This window comes from Camelina sativa, chromosome 20 (genome assembly GCF_030686135.1).
Source record: "Camelina sativa cultivar CO46 ecotype springtype chromosome 20, ASM3068613v1".
NCBI classification, from domain to species: domain Eukaryota; kingdom Viridiplantae; phylum Streptophyta; class Magnoliopsida; order Brassicales; family Brassicaceae; genus Camelina; species Camelina sativa.
This window is the reverse complement of record NC_141899.1, coordinates 17,853,402-17,865,923: the sequence shown is the minus strand read 5'-3', so window position 1 is coordinate 17,865,923 and position 12,522 is coordinate 17,853,402. Positions and strand designations below refer to the sequence as shown.

The following is a 12,522-nucleotide window of genomic DNA, read 5'->3' as shown; positions in this document are numbered from 1 at the left end:
AAACAGCAATGCCTTGGAACCTCCACTGGCTGATCACGGCGAACACACAGCAATAGAGATGACCGGGACAGACCGACCTGGACTCTTTTCAGAAATATTCGCTGCTTTCGCGGACTTACGTTGCAATGTTTTAGAAGCTCATGCTTGGAGCCACAATGCTCGTTTGGCTTGCATTGCCTACGTTTCTGACGACAACACTCACGCTCCCATCGATGACCCGAGCCGCTTGGCTTCCATTGAGGACCACCTCAGTACTGTGATCCGTGCCACAGCGGATCCTGCCTCAAACTCTACACACGTGGGTCACAAGGAGAACGAGACTGATGGGTTTCTTGCGGGACAAGGCAAAGGGTGTATGAATAGTAACGTAGAGAGACGGTTGCATCAGCTAATGCTATCTGTGAGAGACTTTGACGAACCGTTTTGTGAGCCTTCACCATTGTCGTTATTTTCATCCAAGTTATTGTACGGTGATCAAAAGGAGAGGAAGACAACGATAGTTTCGATTGCTAATTGCGAAGAGAGAGGATACTCTATTGTGACAGTAAAGTCTAAGGATCGAAGAAGGCTCATGTTTGATACAATATGCACTTTAGTTGACATGCAATATGTTATCTTCCACGCTGCTCTACGGTCTGATGGAGCTGATGCTTTTCAGGTAGGCCAAGAATTAATACATAAAGATTCCTTGAAACCATTAGATCATTAGTGTTCAAATGTTTATCTATATGTTTTGAAATTTGTAGGAATACTTCATAAGGCATATAGATGGAAGGGCATTGAACACGGAAGGCGAGAAAGAGCGAGTGATTAAATGCTTAGAGGCTGCAATAGAACGTCGGGTTTGCGAGGTATGTGAACGTTTCTATATGCTTTAACCAGAAAAGATCAATCTACACAATTACTAACTTTGAGATGTCTCAGACAGAAGAAATTTAGAGGAAGATTCACCGAAACTGTTTGGATTCTAGTTAAGAATGGTAAAACAATTTGGGTGTGTTGGTGTGTGTGGCTAATGCAGGGGGTGAAGTTGGAGTTATGCGCAGAGAACAGAGTAGGCTTACTCTCTGACATAACCCGTGTCCTCCGTGAAAACGGCTTGACAGTAGTCCGAGCAGACGTGGAGACGCACGGTCAGAAGTCCCTCAACGCTTTCTACGTCAGAGATATTTCAGGAAACAAAATCGATATGGAGTTTGTGGAATCAGTGAAGAAAGAGATGAGACCGATCCATCTCGAGGTCAAGAATGAAGACACAAGAACAGACACAGTTGGACCAGATGAACAAACAGTCTCAGCCGCACCACAGCCGCAACCGCAACCGCAACCGCAACCGCAACCTCACCGTCTCTCCCTTGGTGACATCCTTCGATCACAGATGGAACGCCTTTCACTCAACTTCGTCCCAACCAAATGATTGATAGTTAGTAATTATGGGTATGGTATAAAAAGATTTAGATCTTTTAATTGACTTAGAAAGTTGCAATAATTCATTAACTAATTATAACATCAAATATATCTTCTTCTCCATTCAATCTAGACTTTAAGGTTTACATACATTTCTGAGATATATGATTACAAAATCTAACAGAATATTACCTATGAGTGGTCATCATATCCTTACGTAAGCCTCAAGTTAAGTCTACGTAACCAAATAGAGTGAAGAGTCAAGTGAAACGCATCAAACCTGTTAGGAGGATCATTAAGCTCGAAATGTCTCCTCACAGACCGCAAGTTTCGCTTAAGCCATTCGTATTTCTCATCAGAGATCGACATGAGAATCTCTTTCAACCTCGGAATCTCTGAAACGTCGACCAGAACAGAGAAAGTCTCCCAACGAAGAACATCAGTGAAGGGCAACACGAAGTTAACAGAGAGAATGACGGGGATACACTCGGAGTAGATGGCTTCAGTGACTCTAGGGCTAGCAACTTCGTAGCCACTGGGACAGAAACAGAACTTTGAACTTCTCATGAAATCGTAGTAGTTTAAGTGTTTAGGAAGGTATTCATATACAGGCATGTCCGGGTCACGCTGTTTCCAGTGTTTTAAGAGAATCGGTCGAACAGGACCGTGGACACCACCTGCGAAGAATCCGAGGTAAGGCCGCGGAGAAGCGGATAAGGTTTTAGATAACCTGAGCTTGGGATCAACTTCACCACCATAGAGTTTGATCTCAGGAAGAGTTACGTCTTTTGCAGGGTTAAACCCTTCTGATGAATTAGCATTACACATAACTCGAATCGATGTGTTGAATAGATCCTTATTAGCATGTGAAGTGAGAGGTCCCTGCATTAGTAAAAAAAGAAAACAGTTCATACCAAATTCTGTATAAACCAAAACAAAAACAGAGATGATGAAATTGTTAATTAGTTATTACCCAATCATGACAAGCAAGCATGAAGTGATCAGCTCCATTAGTACGATTCCAAAAAGGATGATTAGTAGAAACCAATCTGATATAATCAGAAACGAAAGTTCTCAAAGGCTCAGCATTAGAGTTGCCTTCGTATAAGTATCGAACCAGCCAAGTAACACTAAACGGCAAGAAGTAAACATAAGCTTGGCTCGGATCGTAAGTACGAAACCTCGTCTTCCTTTTCTCCAACTCCAGTATAAACCTCCCTTCAACCGCGTACACACTCTTACACGGTCCATCGTGAACTAAAGGCGGCTCACCTTCTTCGTACACGTACACCTTAAACCTCTTCTCCATTTCCAAGTAACTCCTACAGAAATAGTAACAACATCTTTACACTTCCCAATAAATAAATAAACTAAACTGTACGTACGTATGATAAAATCATTGTTAAAAAGGGATGAACTCTCTGACACACTCTTTGTAAGTATATAGACTAGAAGTGATTATGGACCATACAAATATATTAAATTAGTGTAACTGTAACTCTGTAAGCTATATAGCTTGCGCAGTAATTTAATAGAGAAAATGACATATGACAGACAGACCTTAACCTTAATTGCACCGCCTAGTATTATAAATATTTTGCACACAGACTGATTTTTGATTCACATAATCATCTCTAATCTTAATGTATTGATTGCTTGAGAAAGGCTCAAAAAATATAAATCATGATCTTTGATTTAGTGTATATACCATAAAGCAGGTGTTCATCATCATGTATAAAAAAGTATGCATGCTTTTTTTCAGAAACTATGATACAAAACCAGTGGTGTGTATTCAAATTCATGGGATTCGTTAGCGTCAATTACAAGAATCTTTTATAAAATGTTAAAACTAAAATCCACGAAAATTAGCCGTGCGCAGTGACTTTAAAGCTAAGTAGTTTCAAAAAAGTTAAACTCGAATTTTTGGAATCTAATTAAAATTTTTTTTAAAAAAAAATCATGGAAACTTAGAATTTACCGATGTAAAGCTGAAGGATTACGATAAATTTCTGGGTTTGGAAGATCGATTTTGAACAATGTAGTATCGTTACGAGTCGACGACGAAGCTTCTAGAATCGAAGCTCTCGCTTTCGCTAATCCTTCTTCCACTAAATTTCTCCGTTTGGTTTTCCCCGGTTTACTCTGTAACTGAATTCAACAATTTCAAAAATATATATCATAAGATGAAGATGACAATGACGAGAAAAACTCAGATTCGAATTTTGAAATTTACGGTTACAGAGAGAGAGAGAGAGAGAGAGAGAGAGAGAGAGAGAGAGAGAGAGAGAGAGAGAGAGAAATTTTGAAATTCGAATTTTGAAGAAGAAGCTTACTGTTACGGAGGAATTAGTAGATCGGAGTGAGAGGATCTGTTGAGAAACATCGCGAGAATCGACGGCGGCTCTGTTTTTTCCTTCTTCTTCGCCGGCGTTAGTAGTGTAAACGTTTCTTCGGAGAAGCTCAGTGTCTGGGAACGAGAATTCGAATTTCTGAAGAGAGTAATCGAAGAACGAAGTCGAGCAACGAGATAACAATAGAACGAGCGCGATCGATCCGATACAAATTGAGACGAATCCGAATCTCGTGTACCGTTTCTGAAACTTATCCATGATTTCTCCGAGAAAGGAAAAATTTTAGAAAGAGAATGAGAAAGAGAGAGTAGTGAAAGAGAGAAAGAGAGAGAGAGAGAGAGAGTGACGAAATGAAAAGGCGCGGAGAGAAGGAGAGGTATGTGCCAAAGTTTGTTTTAATGGAGTTTTTTAAAATAAATTAGGAATTTTTTTCACAATTTATTATTATAAAACAGATTTGTTCAGTCACTGAACTTCGGTGTTCATGATCCAGATAATTTGTACTGTGTTTTTGATATATATTTTTTTTTAATACAATGTATAGTGTGACTATATTTAATATATTTGAATACCTTTTGTACATATTTTTTTGACCATTCGATCTATTTAATTATATCTTTATGTAGATTTTTTCTCTACATGGAAAAGAAATCTACAAATTCTTATTCCCACTATTTTTGTCTTTCATAAACTGAAATAAATGAACTTATTTCACTTTATACTATTTTCGTATTTACTACTAGTCTACTACAGTTTTTATTCGTATTAATATATGGACTGCCATTTTTGTACTTCGGCAAGTGTTTTTTTTGTTATTTTTGTAATACTACATTTTTATAAATCGAGTTATGCTGATTCATGCTGAACATATGACAAAGTCTATAAATTCTAAATGTTATAGAACAAAATGATAATAAGTTTCTTGTTTTCAAAACAAGTTTGCTGATCATATAGAGAAGATTATTATCTTTTTAAGATTTAAAACTTTTTTGGTCATCCTGCTACTTTGTCTATGAAGAGATGAGTTGATTTTGTGATGTTTTCATTCACAAAGACTGCTAAGGAGGAGCCTTTGAGGTCCAGAATATGTTTTCAAACCCCGACTAGAACAACAAAAGAGAATTTTAAGTGTGGGAACCTCTCAAGAACAACAAAATGCAGAGAGAGAATCAAATTCAAGATGAGAGAAACCACCGAGCATCCTTGAGCTTTAAGTTGTTCTTGGAGAGATCGAGACCGAGACCAGAGAAGCGTTTGAGGGTCTTTGTTGCAAGATTGAACACACAGATGTCAGGGGACGAATCTTTGCCACGTTTACAAGCACGGTCATTACGGGTGAAATAGATAGTCGTCTGGTTCGATACCAAGGCTAGGGTCAGCAGGCACGGTGATACCCAAATCAAGAAGCAAGGCCTCATCACCTAGAGAGTAGACCTCATCAACAGTCCGGTTCGAGTTGTACATAAGATCATTTATTTCTGGAAAATAGTTACTCTTCTTCTTGTAGAGACGGAAACTCCTACGCCTTGTTCTCTCGTTAAAAATGCTCTCAACCAACAAAACCTTTCCTGATGTTGTAACAGCGATGTTATTGTTAAATCTTGCTCCTTCTGTGAGAGAGGATACGCACCCACGTAAAAGAAACCTCCTATAGAAAACATCAGATTTTGAACGACTTGATCAGTGTTCAAGGAGTAAAGACTGTTACCACCATGGAGTACCATATCAGACAAGCCTTTTAAGTCCTTGCGATCGATTTGTGTAGAAACTTTACTATGGTGATCTTCCCCATTCTTCCAATAAGCTAAATATTGGGCACCCAAGCCAAAGAACCAGACAACAACGTATTCTTCCTTCTCCTCGTCTACCCACAAAAGACCTCTCAGATTCTCAGCACTCTGGGTGTAAACTTTGCTACCATAAACCAAGCTCGCCTTGAATCTCTTGTCTCCTACTCGCTCAAGACCAAAAAAGCTCACCTTTGAACGACTCTAGAGGTGGAAGATGAATCCTCTTCTCGCTAAACACATCAATGATACAGAGATTGGAAACAGAATCTAGCACCAGGAACCATTTGCCTGAGTTTGCTAAGAACCGAGTCCCTGAAAAGTCTCTCTAGCTTCATCAGGGTTGTAGAGAGCACAACCACCATCCTTTGGAAACAAAATCAGCCATGGTGATCCGATTTTTCTTACCAACGATCGTTTCGAACACGAATACCAATTCGAACACACCATATTAGCACGGTGAAAATCCACAAAACTCAAACGTTCGAACACAGATCCTAACACGTCAAAAGGGAGCTCCGACCAGCGGCTAGAACTAGCAGTCTTCATTCTTTTATCTGTTCCTGAAACAGAGAATATTAATTATATTGTTACACCCTCCAGAGTCTACACCATATGGTCTTAAGTTATTCACTACTAAATACTACACCATAGTGTCTATTCTTGGCACTTACTCGTTTCTTTGACATTTGCTTCTCCCCTTACTGATGTAAAATCCTCTTCTTGAGTTACAGTTGTTTGCTGAGATTCAGAATCCATCATCCTGCAAAATCAAATTCTTAGCATCATCGATACATATAAACTATAGTTACATTCGATCAAAAGCTCATATATGTTCAGTCACAGTACCAAAAACAAGAGCTAGGTCTTTGTTAATTACAACACCACCTCTGATTCAAAAATCTAATCCTCAATCTTTCTATATAGAGCTATGCGCCTATGCCATATTCTATAAGCAACGTCTAACGTGTAATTTCAGAACCAATGGACTCACATATGATTTTGATCGAAACGAAACAAACCCTAAAACTATATCAAAAACACGAATTTTAGTGAAATTCAATCAAAGAATAAAAAAAAGACCCAGAACCCTAATTCTTTCAATCGAAACACAAGCTGGGAGAACAAGTGAAGAACTAACCTCGGAAGTCGGAACCTAAACACAGAAGCTCGAAGAACTCGAGATTGCCTCCGCTAAGTGAAGAAGAGATACTAAAGAGGAAAAGAAGAAGAAGAAGAATAAGAAAAAGAAGAGATGTATAAAACGACGCCGTTTGTTTTTACAAAATATATTCAAAACGGGCCAGCGGCCAGCCCGTTAAACTAAGGTATATACATAAATTTTAGACAAGTTAATTTTTTAGGCTTATTAATTGATGAATGTTGTAGCATGTATCTTCATAGGTTATGGTTTCTATAACTACCTACATACATAATAACTATGATAGCATTTTTACTGATTGTTACTCTTAAAGGTACTCTCAACCAAAAATTAAAAAATAATACTAAGGTGCTGTTCGTTTCGTAATCTGGACGCAATATCTGGATTTAGCAAGCATTGGAAGAATCGGAAGAATCGTTAATTAGCAAGCATCGGAAGAATCGTTCCTCTAATAACAGTTTATAAATTGATCAATTTAGCAAGCAAATAAAAAAGTAAGAAACATTTCTTTAGCAGGCATCGGAAGAATCGTTCCTCTAATAACAGTTTATAATTGATCAATTTTTTTAATATTGATTTATTATTTAAATATATAATAATATTTAAAGAAAATAATTAAAATACATTATTTTGAATGACTTGGTTTGCGATTTGTGATGTATCATTCACCATGTTTAAGGCTTGTAAGTTGTGACCAAGAGTTTTCAGGTCCATGATATGTTTTTAAACTCGACTATGTATAGAAATAAAGACAAATAAAAGAAGAAAGAACAAGTGTGGAAATCTCTCAAGAACACCAAAATAAATAGATTAAATCAAGATGGGAGAAACACCATCTGGTTAGGCTAAGAAGAATTGAACGTATGTTTATAGGTTATGAATTATGATATTAAACATTACATGGAAAAGTCGGTAAGTTCTATCTTATAGAACAAATAAGTAACCCTTTTTTTTCAAAAAAAGTTCACGGCTTATATAGAGAAAATTTGTTTATTGTTGTATACAACTCAAAATATGATATGTAATATACTGTATATACAATCAAAAGATGACTTTGGTCTGAGATGTACCACTCATCACCATTTCAAAACGTATAACCGTCATGTCCAGAAAATGTTTTAGGAGCCACCAAAAAAAAAAAAAAGCATTAAAATTGAAATGGAAATAGAATAAATTAATAGAAGACAAAAAGTTTGGAAATCCCTCAAGAACACCAAAATCAAGAAGGGAGAAACCATCGAGCATCCTTGAACCTTATATCGGAGGGACTAAAATCAGGGAAGCGTTTGAGTTTCTTTGTTGCAAGACTGAACACACAGATGTCCATGCATGAACAATTCCATCTACAGTTGTGGACACGGTCATCACGGGTGAAATAGATGGAGTTTGGTTCGATACCAAGGGTATGGTCGGCAGGCACGGTGATACCCAAATCAAGAAGCAGTGCCTCATCACCTAGAGAATGTACCTCAACAATATGGTTCGGGTCGTCAATAATAGCATCAGGGTCTGGATTAGGATCCTTCTTGAAGACACGGAAGTTCCTATACCTTGTTATCTCGTAAAAAAAGTTCTGAACCAATAAAACCTCTCCTGCTGTTGTAACAGCAATGCTACTGTGAAATCTTCCTCCACTTATGTGATCCAATGTGACTTTACGTAATAATAATGTATCGCTTTTGTATACGTCCATGAAACCTTCCTGTCCAAAAAATACAAGTTTTCGAATGAGCTGACGAGCCGTGAAGATGTATAGACTGTCACCACCATGGAGTACTATATCAGACAAGCCACGTAACTCCCTGGGAACATTGGTTCGTGTAGGAATGTCACGGTAATGATCTTCCCCGTTCTTACAATAGGCTATATATTTGGAAACCATGCCAAAAAACCAAACAACAACGTATTCTTCCTTCTTCTCGTCTACCCACAAAAGACCTTTCAGATATTCCGCGTGCTGGATTAAAGCTACGTTACAATCATTTGAACTCTCGCTGAATATTTTATCTCCTACTCGCTCGAGACTGAAATGGCCACCTTTGATCGACTCTAGAGGTGGAAGATGAATCATCTTCTCGCTAAACACATCCATGATATAGAGATTGGAACGAGAATCTAGAACCAAGAACCAATTTCCTGAATTTGCCAAGAATCTAGTCCCTGAGAAGTCTCTCTTTGTTCCGTAAATACTATCTTCCTCCGGGTTGTACAGCCTACAACCAGTACCATCTTCTGGAAACAGAATCAGCCATGGAAATACGTTTTTTCGAGGCAACGTTTGTTTCGAACCCGAATACCAATTGGAACACACAATCTTAGCGCGGTGGAGATCAACAAAACTCAAACGTTCTAGTACAGATCTCAAGATGTCTGTAGGGAGCTCCGACCAGCGGCCAGAACTAGGAGCCTTCATATTTGTTTCAGTCAAGCTACCAAACAAAAGTAAGCAAACGAGCAAGAGAATGTAAACGTTGATGTCACTGTTGCATTTTAGTTTTATCACTTCAGCTTTACTTATTCTTATTTTCTGGCGCAATCGCTATGTATAAGTTTCTAACATGTAATAACAATGGGGGTTCGCTATATAAATAAGCCTAAATCCTAAAACCTTTAAATCGCTATGTATGAACCTAGAGGCCCTAAACTCTAAACCCTCATGTAGCTACGAATTATATAAGCTTCTAGCATGCATCTAATTCCAATGAAACGGTCACACGAAACAAACCCAAATATCAAAAACACGAATCTGAGCGAAACGAGCAAACACCGAAACCCTAAAATATCAATCGAAACCAAGGAACAACACAATGTGGGAGAAGAACTAACCTCGGAACTCTAGGAAATTAAGAACCTTGAAACACAGAGGAGATCACCGATCGAGATTTGTGTGCAAAGGTACTCAATTCAGCGATTACTGTAATGAAGTGAAGATGAAAGAAAAACTCAAAATTATCTCTGCTTGTCGTCCTTAAATAGAGAAAGGGATGCTTAAAACGACGCGTTTAGTTTTGCCAAAATAAAAAGTTGATAAAAGATGTTAAGTACGTACCTTATTATATAAAATTTTGTTTTCAAAATTGCTTGATCGTGACAATTTTAAATTTATTAAAATAAGAAAAAAACAAAAAAAAATTAAAAAAAGTAAAAATTCTAAACTTATTGTAAAAAGAAAATCTATGTATAATCAATATTTCTTTATTTTTTTCTTTTTTAAATATTTTTATTTAATTATGTCGTATATTTTTATATTTTAGTTATATTATTTAGTAAAATTGATTTTCTAAATAGACTTTGGTATGATTTAAAATAAAAAGATTAATATCTTTTTCAATTGTTTTTTTTTGGCAGCCAATTAATTGTTAAGTAGTGTCTGTGTTTGTAATGTTTCATTCACCATGTCAAAATTGCCAATTAGAGAACCTTTCAGGTCCCAAAACTATTTTCTAAAGAAAATGGAAACTAAAGGCAACTAGACATAAAACCAAAAAGTGTAGAAATCTCTTAAGAAACACCACAAAGGAATGCAGAAAGAGACAAATCATCAAGACGGAAGGAACCATCGAGCATCCTTGAGGTTTTTGTTGTTGAAGAAATCCAAGAAACGTTTGAGGGTCTTTGTTGCGATGTTGAACACACATACGTCAAGGCATGAACTTTCCTGGAAAGAGAAACCAGCATGGCGAGTGCGAGAGAAATAGATAGAGTTTGGTTCGATACCAAGGTCCCAATTAGCAGGCACGGTGATACCCAAATCCAGAAACAGAGCCTCATCACCTAAACAACCTACCTTAACAAGCATGTTGTATGAAGTATTACCCGGGACTCGATAAGGGTTCTTCTTGTAAAGAAGAAACATCCAAGGCCTTGAAAACCGGTTAAAGATGCTCATGACAACCAAAATTTCTCCTGATGGTCTAACAGCAATGTTATAGCGACACTCATCATCAAAAGATAATCTAGTCGGAGGAGATGGCAAACAAAATGGTGCTAAAATATCCTCGAAACCTTTGTATGTGATTTTTCGAATGTGATTACTAATCGTTAAGACGTAAAGACTGTCACGACAAGGTAGTACCATATCAGACACGTCTTGTAAGCGTGCTGGAATCTCATGGTAATGATCTTCCCCATTCTTGCAAAAGGCTAAATACTCAGTCATATACTTGATCCTATGGAAGTACCATACAACAGCGAACTCTTCCTTCTTCTTGTCTACCCACAAAAGACCTCTCAGATTTCTCGCTTTATGGATGACACAGCGACGGGTTCCTACCTCCTTGAATGTTTTATCTCCGACCCTCTTAAGCTTATATTGGCCACCTTTGATCGACTCTAGAGGTGGAAGATCGATCTTATTCTGGCTAAATATGTCCATAATATAGAGATTGGATTTAGAATCCAGAACCAAGAACCAGTTACCTGAGTTTGCCAAGAATTTAATCTTTGGTAATTCTCTCTTCGTTTTATAAACCCTAGTTTCCTTCCGGTGGTATATACCACAACCACCATCCTCTAGAAACATAATAAGCAATGAAGATCCGCTTTTTTGAGGTGAGCTTTGTTTCGAACACAGATACCAATGCGAACATACCATCTTAGCGCGCTGGAAATAGACAAAACTCAAACGTTCCAACACAGATCTTAATATGTCCATAGGAAGATCCGACCAACGAACATCGGCCATAATTAGGGTTAAGGAGACTAGGGGTGTAGAAGAATGTGTTGCTGCTGAGATCGAGTTCTTGACCAGAAATGCAGAATTAGGGTTTTCAAACAATATGCGATTTGTAGAATGCTTTTATTGTAAAACATTTGGGCCTCTCGTAAACAAGCCCAACGTACGGCATCAAAGAGTCAAAAGATTAGGTTTTGTAAAGTCATTTTATATTGAAGCTTTAATTGATTGGTTTATATGAAATGGTACTGATAACTGGTTAGGATTGTAATATCTCTAATGTTACCAATCGTAACTGGTTAGGATTGTTATGTCTCTAATGTTACATGAAATGCCTGTGTATTACAAAACAAAGGCATTCAACCCACCCATGTTTGAACGTACTGTCATGATAACATCGGCTACACCCGGTGCGATAGTCCTTCGTATATAACATCTATTTGTAATGCGATATTTCGTATCACCATTATTTATACTTCTATCTTTTGTAGTTCGTACCATCGATCAAAATTTAATACTGCAACACTATTTGGTATTACACCAATTATGGAAGATTTAGAACTTTTGAACCAAAAATACAAATAAACAATATACTGTATAAAACTTTATAATAAAGAAAAAATGTTGATAAAAAAAAGTTATGTATGTCCTTCGTATACATGTCTAGAAAATCTTAAAAAATTCAAAATTCTTCATCTAAATTTTTAAGTTTTGATAAAACTATGAAGTCTTCATCACAATTCACAAAGATAACTATATATTCTTTTATAAATTTCTAAATTATATGTAACATGAAATTTTTTCTTCATATTTCGAAAATTTGTTCAATAGTGCAACCTAGATTTATATGAAACATGTTATATACGAAGGGTAAGGTGAAAGTTTTTTTTTTTTTTTTTTTTTTTTTTTTTTTGTTTTTGGACAAAGGTAAGGTGAAAGTTTTATGCTATGTTTTTATGCAACACACCAAAAAGAGAGAGAAAATATTAAAAAGGCTACTGACTAGAGATAGAAATAGAAGGAAAAAAACAAGAGAAAAAGTGTGAAAATTTAAAGAACACCAAAATCAAAGACCGGATAAACCATTGAGGATCTTTGAGCCTTAAGTCGAAGACATTAACACTGGGGAAGCGTGTGTGT

General features: G+C 37.0%; 3 protein-coding genes, 1 long non-coding RNA gene and 1 pseudogene across 4 annotated transcripts; 1 reads left to right on the top strand and 4 right to left on the bottom strand.

Annotated features, from left to right (window-relative positions):
- The first annotated feature begins 11 nt into the window (after positions 1-11).
- Positions 12-1,509, top strand: LOC147919105 (ACT domain-containing protein ACR2-like). The gene is made up of 3 exons (XM_087504343.1): positions 12-658; positions 747-851; positions 1,022-1,509. The coding sequence occupies exons 1-3, from the start codon at positions 59-61 to the stop codon at positions 1,415-1,417; spliced, it is 1,101 nt and encodes a 366-aa protein (XP_087360469.1). The 5' UTR covers positions 12-58; the 3' UTR covers positions 1,418-1,509.
- LOC147919104 (putative glycosyltransferase At5g25310) lies at positions 1,494-4,103 on the bottom strand. Its single transcript, XM_087504342.1, has 4 exons — positions 3,741-4,103; positions 3,386-3,555; positions 2,381-2,729; positions 1,494-2,289 (listed from the first exon to the last, which is right to left on the bottom strand). The coding sequence occupies exons 1-4, from the start codon at positions 4,014-4,016 to the stop codon at positions 1,621-1,623; spliced, it is 1,464 nt and encodes a 487-aa protein (XP_087360468.1). The 5' UTR covers positions 4,017-4,103; the 3' UTR covers positions 1,494-1,620.
- Positions 4,104-4,783: 680 nt separating this feature from the next.
- LOC147919103 (uncharacterized) lies at positions 4,784-6,809 on the bottom strand. The gene is made up of 3 exons (XR_015592333.1): positions 6,687-6,809; positions 6,220-6,308; positions 4,784-6,108 (listed from the first exon to the last, which is right to left on the bottom strand). It is a non-coding gene; the product is annotated as an uncharacterized LOC147919103 (long non-coding RNA).
- A 1,032-nt stretch (positions 6,810-7,841) lies between these two features.
- LOC104772595 (F-box protein At5g25290) lies at positions 7,842-9,120 on the bottom strand. Its single transcript, XM_087504220.1, has one exon. The coding sequence runs from the start codon at positions 9,118-9,120 to the stop codon at positions 7,927-7,929; it is 1,194 nt and encodes a 397-aa protein (XP_087360346.1). The 3' UTR covers positions 7,842-7,926.
- A 991-nt stretch (positions 9,121-10,111) lies between these two features.
- LOC147919102 (F-box protein At5g25290 pseudogene) lies at positions 10,112-11,457 on the bottom strand (annotated as a pseudogene).
- Positions 11,458-12,522: the final 1,065 nt, after the last annotated feature.